Below are 21,638 nucleotides of genomic sequence, written 5' to 3' on the forward strand. Positions count from 1 at the left end.
AAAAGTTTAGATTTCCTTTTAAACACTTTTTTAATGGGTACATAATCTCCTGTGCCTTTTGTTAAAAAAACATCCTGAACAAACTTTTGTATCATGTCAAAGTTTAATGAGTCTGCGAAAATTAGACAAATTAACCAGTAATTAGGTACCAATGGAATGTCTGACCCGATGTCACCTCAATTAAAGAAATAAAAGCGTGCATGGACTAATTTAAAGGATTTAATTGCATAATGAGGAAATGGCAGTGCCATGGGAAGAAGGTATTGTATTTTACAATTAAAGTATTGAACCTCACCATTCAATACTTTGGTGGTCGTTCTTCATAAGACTAACTGTTTCTAAATGTCCCAACTGTACAACACACTTATTTCATTATGTCTGGGTCACGGTGTGGAATCCAATTTATTTTCTAAAGTAAGTTCAACCTTAAAATAAAATGCTTTTCTCAAAAGTATTGGGCTCAAATATACTGAGAAAAACGGATGTGTTACAATCTTTTTGTCTATACAAGAAGTATTATTTATATCTGTTTTCATATAAAACAATACATTTTAATGCAAATCTAGAGGAGTGAAATCTATACATTTTATACCTTGTGTCTGATGCTTCATTTTAACATCAGAACCCTTCTCAGTAAATCAAAGGTTAAGTTACATTCGGCAAGTTTCAGTTCAGATGCACGTGAAGAAATTCAATCAAGCTTTTGTCCATCACTGTGTTTCAAAGACCCAATCCTGCATAGTTGCATCACATAGCAGAGAGCTGAAACATGGATCAGTCCTTACATCATCACTGTTCTTGGCAACAGGTATTGCTGCAGCTCAAAGGAGGCCTTGTGTCTGTCCCTTATATGACACACAGTCACATGAAGCTATAAAACCAGAGCTCAAAACCTTGCTCAATACCAGAGCAAGGAGACCCAACAACCATATCTCATCTCTTGACTAATGTCAGAAATGGAAAGCTTTATTAGGAAGCATGTTTTGTGGAGTCTCTAGGAATGAATATACGCTTATAGCTTCTTTAAATGTTAATAAAACACAACTGTATTGGGTTGTTAACATAAATAAATGAAAGACATTTCAGTAGCTTGTAGTCTTTGTGCTGTATGGGTCACTACGATGCTGCTATCTCTTTGCCTTTGTTATAAATTCCTCACTGAATAAATCTCAAATGGAACGTAGAGTCATTATTACGATGTATTATCACTGAGGTTAGAGAGAGATCAGAGTGGCCCATCTGGAGAGTGAGGGGGTCAGGAGTAAAGCCCCCCACCACTGGAATGATCAGATAAGCGGGAGGGGAGGAGCTGTTGGTAAAGCCCTTGATCAGCAGGGTGTCAGAGAGGAGCAGCACCACTTGTTTAACCGACACACAGATGCTGCCGTTGGACAGCTGTTGAACCCTGTGCTCTCTTCATGCCCACACTTCATTCACATATTGAAATAGTTGCATCATCCGACATGCCTGCAGCTACATTGATTCAAACTGATCTGATCTTTACGCGTCACCCGTCTCAACATGAAGAATACTTAGAAGAAACATGAAATGATGCTCAGTTTTTTTCACAGAAGGTTTAATCATTATAGAAACCTAGACAGCGATGATCTGGTTGTTTGATCCAACATTTTGGAACAGACTGAAGCAGTTCTGAACTGTGCATAATAGAAGGAATGTTTTCCTTGAGAGCTGTTTGCATGAGAAAACATCAAGAGCTGGCTTCTCCGTTCTGTGAGGGTATGATAGCACCAGGCCATGTTTGTCCCTGACGCGACCTTCGCTGTGCAGGTGTTAAGGAATGTCGTTGTTTACTGTGGCTTCTGGCGCCTATTGGCACATGAAAGCCCAGCTGGGAGAGGAATGAGGAGGAAACGAGGACCATGTTAAACTAGGGTCACCCCTGCCTTCGCCTCCTCCCATCCTACACACACTTCAAGTCACAAGCCATGGTTTTCCCCGAAACATTACGATACAAAAAAAATCCTTATGGTGAATAAAAACACAACCGCTTGATAGCTTATTGCTTCTTAGCTCCTTGTATTTTCTCCATAGATAGATATTCCAATGGGAAGACGGGGGTTAGTCAAAGAATGTTCTGGAAACAGTGTGCTTGATGGCAAGGAGTTTACGACACTGGTCTCCAAACACACCAACACCAACACCACCAGCCCCTGTCCCCCCTCCTGCCCACCCTGTAATCAGCTGTGAAGACGTGGCAACCTGGGAGGAGGAGGAGGCGAGGGAGGAAGGGGGGAGGGAGGAGATGGAGGGAGGGAGGAGGGAGGAGATGGAAGGAGGGGGGAGTGGCAAAGGGGATGGGGGGAGGGGGGTGGGAGGAGATGGAGGAAGGGGGGAGGGGGGTGGGAGGAGATGGAGGGAGTGGGAGGGGGGAGTGCATGGGCCCCTGCAGCTTCTCCAGACCACATCCGACTTTTCTCACATGCTCTCTCATAAACATATGGTCTAAAAATGTTTTTATTTTTTAAGCAAACACATGTTGAATGTCATGCAAGCGTGTACTGTGTTGAGTCAGCTAACAGCGATATGATCTAGTAGGAGGTTCTCCAGACTTCAATAGCACCACGACCTCCACGATCCTCAGATATAATCCACTTTTCTTGTTCCTTACAGTCCATTTGGGTGATCAGAACTGTGTGTGTTGTGTTTGGTGGTTAATAGTTAGTTTTTTTTTCGATATTTCCAAGAACATTTTCACTGTGTTATCAACTTATGCAAAGGTTTTTAGTGTCTCAGAAAAGAATAAAGCTAAAACGAATCAGACTTTATTCAAATGCTCTCATAAACACAAACAAATGCTGTAAAAATGAATTGAGTTTTTAGGGATACACAGGTTGGATGTGATGCAACCCGTGAGTTGTGTTGTGTCAGCTAACAGCAACATGATCTAGTAGCAGAGGGTGTCTGTTTTCACTGGTGCCACTTGTACAGACAATAGATCAGAATTTATCCAGCTTTTTTCCTATTTAAACCACTGCAGGAAAGTTTGCTAAACTGATCTCAGAGCAGTTGCATCTAAATCTCAGTGATCCCAGCCTCTGGACAAAAGAGGGAGGGGTGGGACGTCCCAGACTGCGGCTTCCTGAGGAAATATGACCTCATTTGAATAACCCAGTCCCACTTCTAGAATTTTCTCTAACAGGGTATAAAAAGAGTAATCAAGCTCGAACCGTTACTCATACCCTACACTACCACAGCCCAGAGAAGAACCCTGCAGATCAGTACCAGGTAAGAATCTGCAGCATGAACATGCTTTACACTGTTTACATAGGAAGGGAATTATCTTTGGAAGGCTTGCCTTGATTTTTTCCCCCATGTTTTTAAGTTCTCAGATGCTTATTTTTTATAAACTTTCCAAATTCAGAGCGAACATAAAGTACAGTCAACACTTTCCATTAATAGAAAAGAGTTTGAAGAAAGAGATTTGAGTAGTTTCTGGATACTTTCTTTCATGATAATGCCATTTTGCCTGTTGGATGTCACTTTTAACACTCATTGAATGCATGCATAATCACAATACAATCTTGGAAAGATGGACCCAGATAAACCAAAAATAACCTACAGCTAATGATCTCCAAACTGTGCTTTATTAAATTCATACCTCTATATTTAGCTCGGGGTGCAGAGGAAGTGTTAAACTCAAGTCTTAGTCCTGGAATGTGGACGCTGCACCACTGGCGTCTCTGATAGGATGAACGTTGTTTTTTTCCACGTCTACTAGCCAATGGAAAACGGTTGCTTCTGCATGATTATGCAATCATGCATGATGAGTAAAACTCCTAGAGCTGTAGTTGATTTAACATTAACTGTGTCGACTAGTAAAAGGTTTAGCGATGTAAAAAATACATTACAATGAAAAATAGCAGAACTGAATACCAAATACCAAAAAAATCAATTTCTCCGTATAAGCCTGAATAATGTTGTACTGCCTGCTTTTCGGAGATTACTACATGCAACTCTTGTCTTTCAGAATGAAAATCACAGACATCAATATGAAAACTTTGCAAGGTATACAAACCCAATGTGTATTCCTGATGCAGGACCAGAAATAAACAGGCAGACTGGGGTTCAGTAACCCGCACAAACCATAGGACTAGATTAGACTAGAGGTGAAACAAAGACGCCGCCCAGAAGATGATCTCAGACACAACGACGCTCCTGTTTAAATGTAACCTCAAGCGATGAGTTGGGCATCTTTAGCGTGAATCGGCGAGGGAGACAGAGATTAAAATTGTCAACACATGCTCTGCTGCTGGGTAATCAAAAGGGATCATAAAGGAAACAGCTATAGGGAGGAGCCCAGGAATATCATACACATCCAAAATATATTCAACAACAGACATTCAACATCATGTTTCACCCATGCACCCCCTAGTGAGTGAAGGTTAGCTCTGCAGCACCCTGAACCTCTAGCTAGCTGCTGGCTTGGCGAGTAGTCCTGCCTGGAACCAGTGGAAACGTCCACTGTGGGGGCTCAGCCAGCCCACAGTGTGTGGGGTGGTGCTTCAAAGCTCTTGTCTCTGAGTTTGCTTGAGAAAAAAAAAAAAGGCAGTGCAATGCGAAAAGTATCTATTTTCCCACTGCATTGCTTTATGATCCACACACACGTGCAGGCATGCACGTACGCACTCACACACACACAAACACATCCCGAACACACACACACACACACACACACACACACACACACACACACACACACACACGCATAGGCATGCACATACGCACACACACACACACACACACACACACACACACACACACACACACACATACCGAACACACACACACACACACACACACACACACACACACACACACACACACAAACAAACACATACACAAAAAAGACATCTATTTCAAAGTCAGTGATGCATGTGGAGCCCTCTGTTGCATCCCATTGTGTTTCACCTTCCCTCCCTCCCCCTGCTCCTCCAGGTCCGTGTAGTTACATTCGGAGCCCGACAGGATGTGGATGACGAGCGTTGTAGCCCTGTGCCTTCTGGCCGCGCTGGCCTCCGCAGACGACAGGAAGCTGAGCAGCCACGCCATCCTGCTGGCTGACAACAGCGCCGACCTCGCCTTCAGGTTGGATGCTGCAATCTAACATGATTCTACACTGCAGTTACACACTCATGCTTAGTTATCATTAATGGTTGCAGGGTTTTCTTGTAATGCATACCGTGTTTTTTTGAGAAAGTGGATGTGTGGGCGCGTGTGTAAAGTGAGAGCACGGTGAAAGTGAGAGTTGGCAGCTCTGGGTTGAACTCTCCATTCATCTATACTTCATATTTGGCTGTCAATAGAATAGGAAGTAGTTGATCATTGAAATCTACGGTGCAGAACCTTTTTTCGGCCTCATGCCTCAAGTGTTGAAAGATCCAAAAATAATGTTTTTCCTTGTTTCTTCGTCTGTGCAGTCTTTACCAAAACATGGCCCAGGACAAGGGCACCGGGGACAACATCCTAGTCTCCCCCGTGGTGGTGGCCTCCTCCCTGGGGGTGCTGGCCCTGGGGGGCAAGGCCGCCACCGCCTCCCAGGTCAAGACCGTCCTGAGAGCTGACGCCCTGAAGGACGAGCACCTGCACGCAGGCCTCTCCGAGCTGATGGCAGAGGTAGGAACCAGCCAATAGGGGACAGGCACTGACTTCAATCGAGGCCGATCAATATTAGTCAATAATAGGGTTAGTAATTAATTAATTAATAATAATTAATTAATTAATAATTACTTTTTTTTATTTTACATTTATTAGTTAATATATTTGTTAACATGGCATCACTTATCTATTGCACATGTTCATCATTTGTGTATGTGTGTGTGTGTGGTGTGGTGTGTCGAACGTTTACAGGTGAGCGACGCCAAGACACGAAACACCACCTGGAAAATCAGCAACCGCCTGTACGGCCCCAGCTCCGTGGTCTTCGCCGACGCCTTTGTGAAAAACAGCAAGAAGCACTACAACTACGACCACTCCAAGATCAACCTGAAGGACAAGAAGAGCGCGGTGAACTCCATCAACGAGTGGGCCGCCACCTCCACCAATGGCAAACTGCCCGAGGTCACCAAAGACGTTCCCAACGCTGACGGAGCCATGCTCATCAACGCCATGTTCTTCAAACGTAAGGAAACAAAGCGATCCGTCCATTTCCCTTACATCTCAAGTCATGTGTTCTAAATCATACATAGCGTTTGTTCAGCATTGTCGATCAAGGCATTGTGAACTCTTTTTTTGTCCAAATGTTTTAAAATACACATATTCTAATTGTTTCTCATAGCTCACTGGGACGAGATGTTCCATGAGAAGATGGTGGACAGCCGTAGTTTCATGGTTACGCGGTCCTTCTCCGTCGGAGTTCCCATGATGCATCGCACGGGTACCACTCTCCCTGCTGTTCAACCTTCATCTCTGCATGCATCTCAGCACCAATGAGCCCATGCCTATTCTCGGATATCGAGCTTACCACACCTCCATGGGGTCACTCAATGAGATGGACTCATGCCAGTATCACCTCCATGACCCCCCTCTCCGCTCCACAGGTCTGTACGACTTCCACGAGGACACAGAGAATCGGCTGTTTGTACTGAACATGCCCCTGGGCCAGAACCAGGCCTCCATGATCCTCATCATGCCCTACTACCTGGAGCCTCTGGAGCGCCTGGAGAAGCTTCTGACCCGGGAGCAGGTGGACACCTGGGTCGGCAAGATGGAGAAGATTGGCGTTGCCATCTCCATGCCCAAAGTCAGCATGGAAGTCAGCCACAACCTGCAGGTACGTCAACACACATGTTAGGCCCAAAACCGATTTAAAGAATAGAAGAAAGTGCTAGATATCACTCGGCCGTGTCAGGCAATGCAATCAAGAGCAGAAAAAAATGATTTTGGTCATCAACAATTCCCCTTTTTTCTTTCTAGAAACATCTCGCCACTCTGGGGCTGACAGAGGCGGTGGACAAGGCCAAAGCGGACCTGTCTAACATCACCGGCAAGAAGAACCTGTACCTGTCCAACGTGTTCCACGCATCGGCGCTGGAGCTGGACACCCTGGGGAACCCCTTCGACACCAGCATCTTCGGCAGCGAGAAGCTGAGGAACCCACGGCTGTTCTATGTGGACCACCCCTTCATCTTCCTGGTGAAGGACAACAAGAGCGGCGCCGTCATGTACATCGGCCGCATGGTGAAGCCCAACGGGGATAAGATTCGGGACGAGCTATAATCCCAGCCTGGAGGGTTTTTCTGAGATCTTTTGGTCACCTGTGATCCGTGGTGTTTGTTTTGTAGGTCTAATTCTGGCAGGCAAAGATTTTGCTGTTACCTCAAGTGCACACTCCAGTGGTACAAACACAACCCCCAGGGAACCGTGTATGTGTGTGTTTTTGGATGAATGAACCGTACCTACTGTTTACTCTTTCATATGTGCTGGGTCTACGTTTCAACAACAAGGTGTCACCCGTCTGATTCTTCTCTGAAACGTACCTACCTATGGTAATTGGCATGACAGCTTATATGCTTATATTAAGCGTGATCGCTCTATACTTTAAACAATTGTTTCCTCCTTACACCCTGGTATTGACCGGTACTGGTTAGGCTGTGATCTCAGTGTTTTTTGGATTATCTTTAACGTTTAAAGCGAAGGGAAAAGATACTTGCACATAGGCAAATATCCTAGAAAGAGAATCCTCTATTAATCTGTGATCTGCACTGAATTGCTCCTTTGCAGTAGTTGTGCTTGCAGTTGAGCCGTGTTTAAACTATGCAAACATGCCAACCATACTGTTATGCATGCCAACCATTTTGCTATTATTATTATTAGGCTACTCAATGCAATTTGTCCTCCCAAAACTCTGCTGTTGAGTTGATTTGATCATTTGTTTAGTATCCTTTTCACTTTTGTCCCTTTACAATAAAAAAAACAACACAACAAATTGTAGGCCTTTGGATCCAATCAGTCAAACTTGTTTCATCCAAGCTACAGCACCACTCTGCAGTGTCTTGCTGAAGGACTCACTGCAAAGTCAACATCCCAGCATGCAAAAGATAATAATCTTTCCAGTCCACTGGCAGATTAGCATTCCTCTCATATCTGACATGTTGGGTTAAAACAAAAAGGGGGATTTTTTTGTTAGCAAAAGTAGGCCATGGCCAATTTACAACAGCAAAATAATAACCACACGTGTCTTTTCTTAACATGGCAGATCCTCCCAACACACAGAGGAACAGAGACCAATGGCATTTGGTGTGAAAGGTTCTCCTGGTGTCACCGTGTAACTCCTTTTCTAATAAGATAAGCAGGCCCTTGCGCCCTCTTCTGGCACGACGAAGCAAGACACCATCAAATGATGAACATCAGCATGTTAGAAATTTCTTTATTTATTTTGATATACTATTGTTATACACAATATACAATTCATAACAGTTTGCTTGTCGTTAACAAATACACAATAATGAACAAGTTAACAAATAGGAAAATTCTACAGTCCATCCATAGGCTATATGTGTCCAAGGGGCTTTTCCCACACCACGCTACGTTGTTGAGTAGCCTACATATTAAAATGTGTCATTGAACCACTAGACTTCAAATGGAAATGCACATTTAAAAAAAAAACCTAAACAATCAACAATTACAACTATTACAATAATAACTTTCTTTAATTTGAATTAAATATTGACACTTAAAATAACAACAGGTGAACATTTCAGTCGTAACGTTTTCCTTGAACAGTCGCAAGCAGAAACACTCACGTTTCCTAAATGGCGGCCTAAGGCAATAAGCTGCAGTGTGTCAATAGATGGCGCCCTTAACTATGAGTGCAGACATGAAAAGCTGTATCAAGTTTTTTGGAATTGATTTACCTACTTATACTAGTTGGATTCTTTATCTATAAAGATTTAAAAAATAAATATATTTCTGTTAAATATGCTTTCTGGCTGCAGAATAAAAGAGGAAAAATGTGTTCAACCCTCACCTGTCAGTCACCTGTCTTCAAACATGTGGAAAAATATAGTTATCAGTGGAACAACTATTGGGTACATTTGAAAGATTATCAACCCTGCCCTCTTATGTCTATTATTTTATAAACAATACAAACAGAGGGTTGTCTGTCATATACAGTAGCAGCCTTCTCCTCCCATCCAAGAGGACTAAATGTGCATGAAGCTCATTGCCATACAAATTAAATACCTAACTAGTGCCTTAACCATCACCACATCGCTCTGTCCAATGACAACCCTGGGCACATCTAAGACCAACTTACATACAAAGAAAGGATAATGTAACATGTGAGGCGTATGGTGTGACGTCCTGTGGCAGGCTCTCTGATTACTGGGACTCAGGTGACCACGCAGTGGTCAAATACATGCAGGGAGGAGCATAAGAGTTTGTTCGTCACAGAGAGAGGAAAGTGCCCGGGCTTTCTCTGGGGCTCCATGGGCGGCTAACGCAGTGAGCCTCATTACATTAGTGCTGTCTCATTGTGCTGTGCTAGCGGGCAGCAGATTAGCCACACAAAATAAAATCCTATTAAAGAAGTCCACGCTAAGCCAGGGTGAGCAGGCTGGGCTGGGATAGCTTGTCCTCTGCGGAGCCTCTTCCCGTAGTCCCAGTGACTGTCTCTCTCTCTCTCTATCTCTCTATTGCCGTGGCTCCATCTTCTCCTTTTTGTTTCTACCTGTCCCTTGCTCTGCTTCTCCCGGTCAGGTCTTTAGCTTGTCCACATCCCTGTTGGCCTTGCGAAAGATGGTCTTTATCTCCTCCGTCACCATCTGCTGCCAGTTGTCCCTGGGAAGCACAGATAGGATGTTAGGACTCATAACACTGAGCGTTTTCTTGAGGAAAACCCGTTTAAAGACGCGGACACACCAATTCACGCAGAGGTCGCACAAAACACAGTAAGCCATGTAGGCTCAAAGGCCGCTGGTTGGAATATAATCACAGAGGACATACAGGCCAAATGAAAGGTGGGCATTTTTAAAGTCAACTAGCAACTAGAGAGTGTTAATGAAAAGAAAAGCTTTGTACCCAATCTGGTTTAAAAGATGCAGAGGCTGATAATATCCAGAGATCAACGAGACGAGATCAAGAGGCAATTACCTTGAGCACATGCTCTGTGTGCGTGCGTGCGTAGCTGTGTACGCGCATGCAGATCAGTGACCATGCAAGCATCTGTGTTTGTGCATGCAGGTGTTTACGTGTGTGCAATTGGGTGAGCAATCATACACATACACATTGGTTTGTTTTTGTGTGTGTGCGAAGCCACAACGCCACAAGCCACAGACGACAACCACAGCAACCACAGCCACCAGTCCACCGCCATCACCGGCTGCTCCAGACGTAGTCACTACCTGCCGTTTTGGTTATACGTGGCTCAAGCCTTTTTCTCGGCTTTCTTTTTCTTGTACGCAGCTATTTCCTCAGGTTTCAGTCCGTGATTGTCTTCCCTGAAGCCACGGGTGTCGTGAGTTAGAGATTGCATTGTAGTTAGTTATTTAAAGACTCACACTACGGTATTTATAACAGAAATGCACTATAACCCGAAAAAACGATTGTCCACCTACAAATAACTGCCGTCAAGAAATGTTTCAAATGCAGTAATGTCACCAGAGAACTAAAATAGCTGCAAGGAAAGATTAGCTCAGAGGAGATCACACACATTTGAAATAATGTATTTGGTCATTTGAATGCAATTGATTGAAAATAACCTTGTCCATTATTGTTCCTTCCACGGAACACAGGAACAATCATGCATTCTAGATCTTACCCTGGATTGATGTCTGGGGGTGCTGGCAAAGGCTTTGCAAAGTTTGCCTTCCCAACCAACCAGTATGTCTCTTCGATGCCTTTACCCTGGTGACAAGAAACGAAAAGCATAACATAATCAAATCGGTGTGATTTTAATACGATTTGTCCAGGGTTTATTTCTCTCAACTTCAGGAGGAGATGAGTTAGGGTGTTCACCTTCAGCTCCGTCTTTCCCCGGAGGTTGATCTTATAACCCTCATTGAGGGAATTTAGGATTTTCACGGTACTAATGTTCACGTGGATTCTATAAGCTGTGGTCGGAAAAGAGAGGCAACAACACAACATCTCAGCAGACTGAAAACAAAGAGCGAAGGGAGGTGGGAGAAAAGAAACACAAACAGAGGGAAAATGTATTGAAAGGAAGGAGAGGCAGTAGGAGAGAAGGCTTGGAAAGGCACCCACGCAGCCCAGTGGATTCCATACGAGACGCAGTGTTCACAGTGTCTCCGAAAAGGCAGTACCGAGGCATGGTGAGGCCCACAACGCCCGCCACACAGGAGCCTGGGGACACACACACACACACACACACAGCCAAGCACGCACCGTCAACACAAGCCCTGCTCTGGCACCTCCACTATCTCCAGTGACAATGGCTGTATCTATGGTAGATACGAGACTCGTAGTCACGCCACCCTCTGCTATTGGCTCACATTACATGAGTGCCGTTTACAATTAGAGGAATTCAAGAGTTTGAGTTGTTCTGTTCTGTTCAAACTTCTAAACACAAAATGTAGGAGGAGGAGTGGGGGGGGAGGAGAAGATAAAGAGGAGGAGATAAGGAGAAGGAGAAATAGGAGGAGGAGGAAGAGGAGATGGCGGAGGAGGCAGCAGGAGGAGGAGGAGGGTGTAGGCCTGCGTGCCAACCTGAGTGGATTCCTATGCGTATGCGGACAGGAACGTCGGGCATGTGTCGCATCTTGAAGCTTCCCACTGAGCTGAGGATGTTCAGAGACATGTTGGCGATCTCCGCAGCGTGCTTGTTGCCGTTCCTCTTGGGCAGACCCGAGGACACCATGTAGGCGTCTCCTATCGTCTCCACCTGGGAGATACACCGCAACGTTTGAGCAGGGCCCATAAAATGTTAAAAACACTGTGCTGTTAAGAACTTGGGATGGTTACAGGTGAAATGGAAATGATGATTTCTCTGTGCAATGTACTTATGTATCTTCAGTTACAACTGGGCATACTGTGTCATACATATCCGTCACTCCAACGCCGAAGGCGAGTGCTGTACTTGCTGTGCTTATGCGATAGGAAAAAAACGCAAAGACGCCAGTTCAAACCGTAGTTGGAGCGGCGTTTCTAAAAAAAAACAACTTGCCTTTGTGCTTTTGGTTTGAGCCATATTTTTGCTTGTGAGTGAAAATGATAAGCCAGCTGATCAACTGCAACTATCAGCTGATTGCGCGCCTGTAATCTAAACAGAGAGGCGTGGCGGGAGTCGCGTTACCATCACGACAAGTGTTTATCAAAATCATTTCAGTGTGGAACGTGGATGCAAAACATTCCATAAACTATATGAAAACAATAGTGTGGACGGAGATTGTTTTCAATGCGAATGTGCGTTTTTATTTTTACCCGGGTTAGTGTGGACAGGGCCTTAAACTCATACCTACCTACTCGACCTTTATCACAAAGGTCTTTATCACAGACCTTCCTATCGACCTTTATCACAGAGGTGGAACAACAGGTGTGGCCCATGAAGGTAACGATGGTATGTGGGCATGCCAGGACCCATCATTAACATCACGAGGCACACCTGTGTTCAGTTCCTCCCAGCGAATGACCAAACCATCAATCACGGGCCGGCGGTTGAGCTCTGACCTTGTAGACGTCGTGGTTGGAAAGCACGGCGTCGAACAGGGTGTAGAGGTCGTTGAGCAGGTCCACCACCTCGATGGGGTCGCTCAGTGAGGAGATGGTGGTGAAGCCCACGATGTCGCTGAAGTAGATGGTGACCTGGTCAAAGTACTCGGGCTCCACGGTGGTGCCCGTCTTCAGCGCCTCCGCCACCGAGCTGACGGTATGAACGTTAGAGACATCAGTATCACACTGGTATTAGTATGGTGGGTATAATGTTAGTATAACGTTAGAGACATCAGTATCACACTGGTATTAGTATGGTGGGTATAATGTTAGTATAACGTTAGAGACATCAGTATCACACTGGTATTAGTATGGTGGGTATAATGTTAGTATAACGTTAGAGACATCAGTATTACACTGGTATTAGTGTGGTAAGTATAACATTAGGATGAAGTTAGAAACATCAGTATCACACTGGTATAAGTATGGTGGGTATAATGTTAGTATAACATTAATGTAACTTTGCTCTAAATTCAGTGTTTATGCATGGTTGTGTGTGTGTGTGTGTGTGTGTGTGCATGTGTGTGCATTCATGGTCTCATGGGTGCCTCTGCACGGGTCTGCTCCTGTTTGCGTGTGTGTGTATGCGTATGCGTGCGCCTGCGTGCGTGCGTGCGTGCGTGTGCGTGTGTGTGTGTGTGTGTGCTGACTCACGGCGGGAGCATCTCGGACAGCAGCTTCTCGGTCCTCTGTTTCTCCACCTCCAGCTCCTCGGTCCTCTCCCTGATCAGGTCCTCCAGGTTGGACGAGTACTGCTCCAGCATACGCAGCATGGAGTCGATGATGTTCGTCTTCTTGCCCTTGTTGATGATTTTGAACTGAAGGCAGAGGAAAACACACACGCACACACACGCACGCACGCACGCATGCACGCACGCACACACACACACACACAACCCATTGATCAACCATTACACGGTGCTTCAAAGAAGCACCTTACGACTCAAGGTTCAGTAGGATCTGGATGCATGTGTGAATGAGAACTTGAAAGAAAGACTGCTGTATAAAAGATCACATTGCAATAACATCTGTTTTCCTTGTTGTTCCTTAAGCGGCGGGACAGAGCGATTGTTTCCTCAGAATCCAAATTGGGTCAGCCCAGGTGTGGCTCGGCGTATTAATCACGGGTCTCTTCATGGGTTTTATTTAGATGAGCCCTTGTACCCGTCTGTACCTGTTCAGGTGACACATATAGATGAAGCAGGCCTCATCTTAGTGTGAGGAGCCGCAGCAGCACCTGCGCTTGGCCCAGTCTCTTTCAAGACGCAATGTGTAACATTTTAACCGACTCCCGGCTTAAACTAACCTGGACGTAGCTCTCGTAAATGCTCGTAAATGAGCGTTGTGATTTCAATAATGTGATCAATAAAATCACATCAGTATTATTGATAACAAAACGAGCTAGCTACGCTAGTTCACGGCACACTGACTTCAAGTGGCCAGCATGCGCTCACCTGGTTGAAGATCTCTTCGAAGGCGGGCCTGCGGTCGGGCATCTCGCTCCAGCACTGCTTCATCAGCTGGATGCACTCCAGAGGGGCCTGGTCCGGGGCCACGGTGGGCCGGCACATGGGCGGAGGCTTCTTCACCTTACGGATGATCTCTGGGAGGTGGCATGGGGGCGACAGAGGACGTAACGTAAGTTATGTAACCTGTGAACTCATTGGAATCACACATGCAGCCACATTGAACCAAGGGACTGCTGTAACGTTTGGACCTACGCAAAGTAGCAAGCTAGTGTGCTTGAAAATGTTTATGTGTTGCTTGGCAACAGTCCAGTCCCAGTCCAGTTGTGGCACTTTTTGTATAAAGGCAATATCACAGTGGAGTTTGTGCGTTGTTATCCTCAGTACTCAGCCAGGGGCCTTGTACCTGCGTGTGGATGGACCTGGTGTGATATTGCTTAAATAACGACCAGCTTGCTGTATATTATTCCTTAGGTAGTCTATAGGATTTATGTTGTGCTAGGTTTCTGTCCCTCATGTGTGAGTTTGCCTTGGCTGGTGAGTGTAAACGAATAGTACATTGCTTGTCTGCTATGTTCTTGGTTGGCTCTTACTCCTTTGGAAGAGCAGACAAACGTGGTTTTGTATGTTTTTCACATAGGTAGGTTTAACATTATTATAGAGTATTGTTAATGGCTAACCAAGGAGTAAAACCTGCATGGACAAACCCAACTGAATCATTACATATCAACTGACAACAATCCAAAACTGGATAAACGTATTACACCAGAGATGATGCAGTTCTTGAGTCCTAAGTTAACTGCTGGCTTGTAAACACCATAACTCACTTTGGAATTTAAGAAATGTGGAATGGAACGAGAGATTCAATCCATATAGACCACATCCAACTCCAAGAGCAAGAGGACTGTAGCAGCACTATATGTCGGTAGCCTGTAGCTGTAGCCTGTGTGTAGCGTTGCATCACATATATCAATCATCACAGTCCGTCATACACACCCTCTGGAGGGAGCCCCAGCATGCAGTAGGGGAGTCCTCGGACCACCACCTCCTGGAGTATGATGGCAAAGCTGTAAACGTCCCCCTTGAAGGTCCCTCTGCGTGAGCTTTCGGGGTCCCTGAGGAACTCTGGGGCTGTCCAGAATAACTCTGAGAGAGAGGGGGCAGGGAGGGCGTCAAAGAGGGTAGCAAATCCCTTTGAGACTTGAGCATTTAATTGTGTGAACCACATCATTGATTTATTTTTTTATAAAAAGTGAATTGCAGTGATAAACCATTAATTAATAGCAATACATATTGTGGTTGTGGGTAATGTCACTTCTATAGTAAATAGAAATTAGGCTAAACTGAAAAGCACTGGATAGTATTGGAATCTTTCAGTAACTCTTGTGGTATTACAAAAAATACATATTGTTGTCAAATACTATATAATATTGTATAAAAAAACTAGAAGAGAAAAGTTAAAGCAACATGCATCCTATTTATTCATTCATCGCCATAATGTACAACTGGAAAAATGAAGAATATACAATCCTCTATGAAAGCAATATATATTACATGACTACCTTCGGGTGTCCATTGTTCTTTGGGACTCCTCTGGGACTCCAGCAGTTCATTAAAGCCGTAGTCTGTAATCTTCAGGACAAAGCGTCCGTCCACCACACAGTTCCGAGACTTCAGTCTGCCATGGGGGAAGTCTTTGTGGTGCAGGTACTTCATACCCTGGAGATGAGAAACACCAACAATACTCAGCGAGGTTTGTGGTTGAAAGGACGTTGATGGCTGAAACCTCATCATAGACCCCTTTTACGGACAGAACATGCAATACAAATTGGGCCCGATAGTATTGTGGCTGAAAGTTTCTGGGTTCAGACCCCACAACCGGGTATCCTTGAGCAACCCCTAGCTAACTGCTGCCTTATGACATGTATCTCTATCAAGTGAGTTTTAACTGATTTCTTTCTACCACAGCAAAAACCAAAGGTTCCCCTGGGCTCACCTTAATGAGGTCGAGGAGCAGCGAGGACTTGAACATCCAGTCCAGCTTGACGTCTTCGTTCCCCAGCAGGTCCTGCAGGCTGCCCCGGGAGCAGTGCTCCGTTACCACAGCGAACATGGAGCAGTCGCAGAAGAAGCCCAGGAAAGGGTTCACGTTCTCGTTCCTCAGGTCCTTCATCTGAGGAAACCACATCAAAGATGGATGAGGACGAGAGCCTTGCCTGTGGTGAACATGTGGACCCGTCTAAAGGCACTGACAGCCCAGGCCCTCTGGCAACGCTGGGCCGTCTGTAGCAGCTGTGGCACTGGATTTGGGCTGTCTGTGATTTCCTGCAATTTTCTGAAAACGGCAACGGAAGCCATTGGTGAGAAGTCACTGAAATGATTGGCTGTTCAGCTTGAGCGAAACAGCGCATTTTTGTCAAGGGGCCTCAAAAGGTTGATGAGGAATTAATTCTAATTTTGCCACTTCATCTCATCTGATCATTTCAATTCACAAATATTTTCACAACCACATGGCCGTTAGAAATATCTATATTATGAAAGCATCTAAGTGGTGAGAGAGAGTGGTGTGAAAATGGTAGAATGTATGTATCACAACAACGGTTTGAATATCCACAGTCATAGGTCATCATCCCTTCACAAGTAATGAATACAGACTACTGCCACTCGCTGGTACAGAGATGTATTTCCCCTCAGCAGGCACAGAACCTACATACTAGTTGGCCGTGGCTGTAGTCGTTGCGGTGTACAAGTGCAGCTTAATGGCCCAGACACAGGCGACGTGAGGCAACGCAACACTTCACCTGCGTTTCCGGTATTAGTTTGAGGTGTGCTTGGTGAATCAGGCCCTTAAAACTGCCAGGGTTAGGGCTTTGATTCCCACTGCTAAGAACACATGCATTCAATGTAGACGGAAACATACGTTTATATACTTTATATATATCATCGTCGAGGGAGAGGAGGCCTTTCCTGCAGCTATAATCAACACAATGGATAAAACCAAAAACCAAGCAGCTGTTGCAAGCATACAAAGAAGGTAGAAGCAATGTGATTCAACCTACCTTTGTGAATATCTTAGTGGCGCTCGGTTTCACCTCTTTAAATTGGGACTCTTCGAATTTCTTAAGCCAAACCCAGTCTCCCTGAAAAAATAATAACATCAACACTTCTGACAACATAAGTACACTGTTTTCTTCTTTGTGTGTCAAATGAAGCGTACCTCATACACGGCTACATTGGTGGTCTCGTGAGTGATGGTCCGGATGCTGTTGACCGAGTGCGATCGGTCGTTTGACCTGGTGCTCTTGTCCTCTATCGCACTCTTAGACTCACTCAAATCCTCCAGGGTGATTTTCTGTGCACACATTGGATCATACATCCGGTCATACAACTCAGACGTCATTCCATCGTCATCATTTTAGAGGGAGAACTTATTTTTTGGTTACTGGTTTACTATAACTGTCATAGATGATCATACTGAATTTATTACATGAATCCACAGCCAGTAGGGCAGGGTTTGACGGGTCTTACCCTCTTGCTGAGCTGGGGGTCGATAAAGGTCAGGTCCTCGAGTGTGAGCAGAATTCGATTGGGCCCCTTGAACAGCTGGATCTGCTGGATTCTCCTCCTGCAATCAGATCACGGAAAAGTTAGAGCAAGCAATACAACAATATACTAAAACCAAGAAATAAAAGGTAGCAAATCCTTTAAAATAATAAGGTCAAAGGACCAAGAAGAGTCTGGTGTTATTATATGGTGTACCTTATGAACAGAGTGAGAGCAATCCCGACTATAGCCAGAACGGCAATGACGACAAATATCACCACTATATAGATGATCTCGACGCCTGGGAAAAGAAGCAGAAAGAAGGGAGATATAAATATATATATATATATATATATATATATATATATATATAGAGAGAGAGAGAGAGAGAGAGAGAGAGAGAGAGAGAGAGAGAGAGAGAGAGAGAGAGAGAGAGAGAGAGAGAGAGAGATAGATAGAGAAAGAGACCGAGAGACAGAGAGATACAGACACAGAAAGAGACAGACAGACGGAGAGAAAAGGAGAGAGAGAGAGAGAGAGAGAAAAAGAGAACAAGAGAGGGAGAGACATCAAGTCCTCTACCTCCAGTACAGGTGACACTTTTGTCGAACCAGCACAGAGAATCGGAGGCCGGCGCGGATCCCCCAGGGAAATTTATGTTCCTCCCAGCAAAGCGAACGTTCCCGGAGGCAGGATCCAGTGTGTAGGTGGAGTACAACTGGCTGCCCACGCCATCCATGTCTAGGATGACGTAGTTGGTGGTGACCTTCCCATTGGCGCCCACCCTGACCTTCTGGTTGAAGCCGTCAAAGGTGCGGTTCCTGGTCAGGTAGGCCAGGTTGGACCCTGACAACCAGGTGCCAGTTTGCCTGGCGTTGTGGATGGACTTGGCCAACAGGTAGATGCTGTTATAGATGGTGCCAAACAGAGGGTGGACCTGGAGGGTAGGAGGAGGTCAGCAGGGGGGACAGGGGACATCTGTTAGAGGTCAGCTGGATGGAGTATGTTACGGTATGTTTTGCAATATATTTTATATTCTACACAGGCACAAACATGCGCACATGCACACACACAGGCACATGCACACACACACACACACACACACACACATACAGGCACAAGGACACACACAAACACACACAGACACACACACACACACACACACGCAAACACGGGCACACACACACACACACACACACACACACACACACACACACACACATATAGAGTGAGTGAATGCTGAAAGGAAAGGTTTAATGTGCATCTGTGAATCAGTGATAAAAGCAATGACAATATCTGTGTGGAAACAATTCATATCAGAAAGGTTTTTTATGAACTCTGAGTGTAAATAAATAATGTGAACAGAAATCAACCCAATTTAGCAAACAAATTAATTTAACTCAAGGAACGAATAAATGAAAGCGTGAAAGAATGAATGCACTTGGTGATGCTGGAGTTGCAAGGAATACAATTATTTCGAAAACCAAATGATTGCTTGACGTCACTCCTATGAGGTACGTCAAACTGGATCCCCCTGAACCCATCAGAGAAAACAGGGACCAGTGCGACAAACCACCCAGAGACTAAGCTCTGAGTGCAAAGCCTCCAGGATGAGCCCTCCTAACACAAACCCCCACATGCCCACCTGCTCGGGCACCAGGTTGGAGGGCAGCCCCTCACTCAGCGTTGCCGCGTCCAGGGCCTGGTAGAAGGACACATCCTCCGACTCTACGGTGACGGTAAGCACGGCGTCGTAGGCCTGCTGCAGCCGGCTGCTGTTCTTCAGCGGGGCGTAGGAGACGTTGCCGTAGGGCAGGCTGTAGAGCAGGGTGTCGTAGGGCAGGAACACGTACTGGCCCTGGGTCAGCCCCAGCTCCTGGGCCTTGAGCAGGAAGGTGGTCTGCTGCTGGCCCCCGATCAGGGCCGAGTGCATGCACATGATGATGACTGTTGATGACAATAACGGTGTCAACGACAGCACAACAACAATGCATGGAGCTTCCGGCGTGAACCAACAAGTACAAAGATGTACTTGTTGACAGATGGGTGGATAACATGTAACTCTCATTTGTATGCTTTGGAGAAGCATAGCATCAAAAGCTCTACTTATATAATTGTGTCTTTCTTTGCTATTACTTACGATCCAATGGGGCTTTATGTTATACCATCGAGAAGATGCAGTTCAATGATTGAGTCACAGAGCAAAGGTGGGCTTTTGATAAGTATTGTTCTGGTGAACTACACTAACCAGCATGTGAAAAGACAAAAGGGCCTCCAGTTCAGCAGGTTGACATAGCAGAAGCAGGTGTAGTCCTACAGTAACCACCTGGGATGCTGGTGCTGTTACCCTAGACCAGTGTTTCTCAAGCTGTGGAGGCTACTGCAGTTGGTATGTGGGATTTATACTTGAAATAGAAACATTTACAATAATAGAAACAATTATATAGATAATTGAAAATATATATTTTTTTTCATTATTTCTCAGTAAATAATCATTATGGCTTATTATAATTTCAATATCCATTGTCATGTTTTCCATTGATGCCTCTTGCTAATATGTGTTTTCAAAATAACAGAATGGGAGCATAACCCCTAAACTTTTCTTTCCACTGTTTCCTACTAGCCACGGCCTTCTTGCAGTTCGAATTGTGTTTAAAGAGGCCCTTGCGCTCTTTGCTCAGCCACTGCATGTGTATATACAATTGTTCAACTTATTTATTGATTCAATTGAATAATTGATTCAAAAGAACCATGTTTAATCTATGCATTTGCTCCAAGACTCACCCTTGAGGTCTACCTTCGCCTGGATCCTCTGCATGGTCCGCTCCACCTCCGTCTCGTTGATCCCCATGGAGGTCACGATGCGCACGGGGAGCCCCTCACGACGCAGGGCGTTCGCTAACTTCCCGGCCGCTTCCATCCATATGTCCTCGTTGGATGAAACGATTCCGATGTTTGCCCATTGAAAGTACTTCAAAACCGCAAACAAGATGCGAAACGGGGACGGCAGCGTCCGGGCGAAGGTGGGATACGCGGCGTCTTGGTCCAACTCGTAGTTGACACATCCATAAGAAAAGATGGCTTTATCCCAATTGGTGGCCAACAGGGTGGCCGCTGAGCAGTAGCCCGTGTTGGTGGGGCCTACGAACGCATCCGCCACATTTTCGTAGTACAAGAAGGTGGTGAGGGCCTGGGACGTCTCGCAGGGCTCTTGCAGAAGGATGAAGTCCATTTTGCGGCCGAGGGCCAGAGACGAGTCCTGGTTGATCCTCCCCACGGCCAGTCTGGCGGCCACGCTGGGTAAGGCCCTGGAGTAAATGGGGTCGCAGTTCCATGGCCCCAGCACCCCCACTTTGAAGATCAGACAGCGGACACAACACGGGAAGGTCAACACTCCCAGCAGGATCCATATGAGGAACTTGTACAGCGGCAGGGGGTAGTGTCGACTCTTCACGATGGGCACACACAGGTGGTTTGACTCCCATAGACCCACTCTGAGACTCAGATACATATGGTGCATTGTCCTTTCAAGGTGTCCTAGTTTGTGAACCTCTGTTCACTAAGGCATCGTTCACCCTACCAATGACACCTGCAACATAAAAATGAGGATTGACAGTATAGGAAAGGTTCAAGCCTATAAATATATTAATTAAGAAGTCAAATATGCCTTTACGACTGATAAGTTATGGCAACTCACCACCTCGACGCCATTTAATCTACTCTGTCCTTGCTGGGACAACCTCCAAATCCGATTGGCCAAAAAAAAAGAAAAAATAATCTTCACTTTACTTCAACCATTCAAAGAACTTTCTAGATGTGGAGCAAACGTCCTCCGTGTCGGTGGAACAGACATATAACAACAGTCATGTTTGTCGTGTCCATGAGAGTGACAGGAAGAGTTGCGTTCGGAGACGACTTCAGCACCCTGGAGAGCTCCTTACACCC

At 45.4% G+C, this 21,638-nt stretch overlaps 2 protein-coding genes across 3 annotated transcripts; one reads left to right on the top strand and one right to left on the bottom strand.

Annotated features, from left to right (window-relative positions):
* Positions 1 to 3,192: 3,192 nt before the first annotated feature.
* Positions 3,193 to 7,907, top strand: serpinh1b (serpin peptidase inhibitor, clade H (heat shock protein 47), member 1b). 2 transcript variants are annotated; one of them, XM_084467182.1, is made up of 8 exons: positions 3,222 to 3,246; positions 3,989 to 4,026; positions 4,957 to 5,106; positions 5,439 to 5,634; positions 5,869 to 6,139; positions 6,296 to 6,394; positions 6,558 to 6,790; positions 6,934 to 7,907. In XM_084467182.1, exons 3-8 carry the CDS (start codon positions 4,988 to 4,990, stop codon positions 7,234 to 7,236), a joined length of 1,221 nt encoding a protein of 406 aa, XP_084323308.1. In that variant the 5' UTR covers positions 3,222 to 3,246; positions 3,989 to 4,026; positions 4,957 to 4,987; the 3' UTR covers positions 7,237 to 7,907. The 2 variants fall into 2 exon arrangements, with proteins under 2 accessions (XP_084323307.1, XP_084323308.1); XM_084467181.1 differs by lacking the exon at positions 3,989 to 4,026 and having other exon boundaries at positions 3,193 to 3,246.
* A 1,806-nt stretch (positions 7,908 to 9,713) lies between these two features.
* gucy2f (guanylate cyclase 2F, retinal) lies at positions 9,714 to 21,204 on the bottom strand (the record flags this gene model as incomplete). Its single annotated transcript, XM_084466391.1, has 18 exons — positions 9,714 to 9,798; positions 10,778 to 10,863; positions 10,975 to 11,069; positions 11,221 to 11,319; positions 11,683 to 11,857; positions 12,643 to 12,835; positions 13,339 to 13,502; positions 14,139 to 14,287; positions 15,147 to 15,296; positions 15,713 to 15,869; positions 16,147 to 16,323; positions 17,210 to 17,290; positions 17,368 to 17,502; positions 17,679 to 17,775; positions 17,910 to 17,994; positions 18,276 to 18,630; positions 19,339 to 19,640; positions 20,478 to 21,204. 18 exons carry the CDS (start codon positions 21,202 to 21,204, stop codon positions 9,714 to 9,716), a joined length of 3,312 nt encoding a protein of 1,103 aa, XP_084322517.1.
* Between the last annotated feature and the right edge of the window lie 434 nt (positions 21,205 to 21,638).

The sequence above is a fragment of the Micromesistius poutassou genome, assembly GCF_964030765.1.
Source record: "Micromesistius poutassou genome assembly, chromosome: 4".
NCBI classification, from domain to species: Eukaryota; Metazoa; Chordata; class Actinopteri; order Gadiformes; family Gadidae; genus Micromesistius; species Micromesistius poutassou.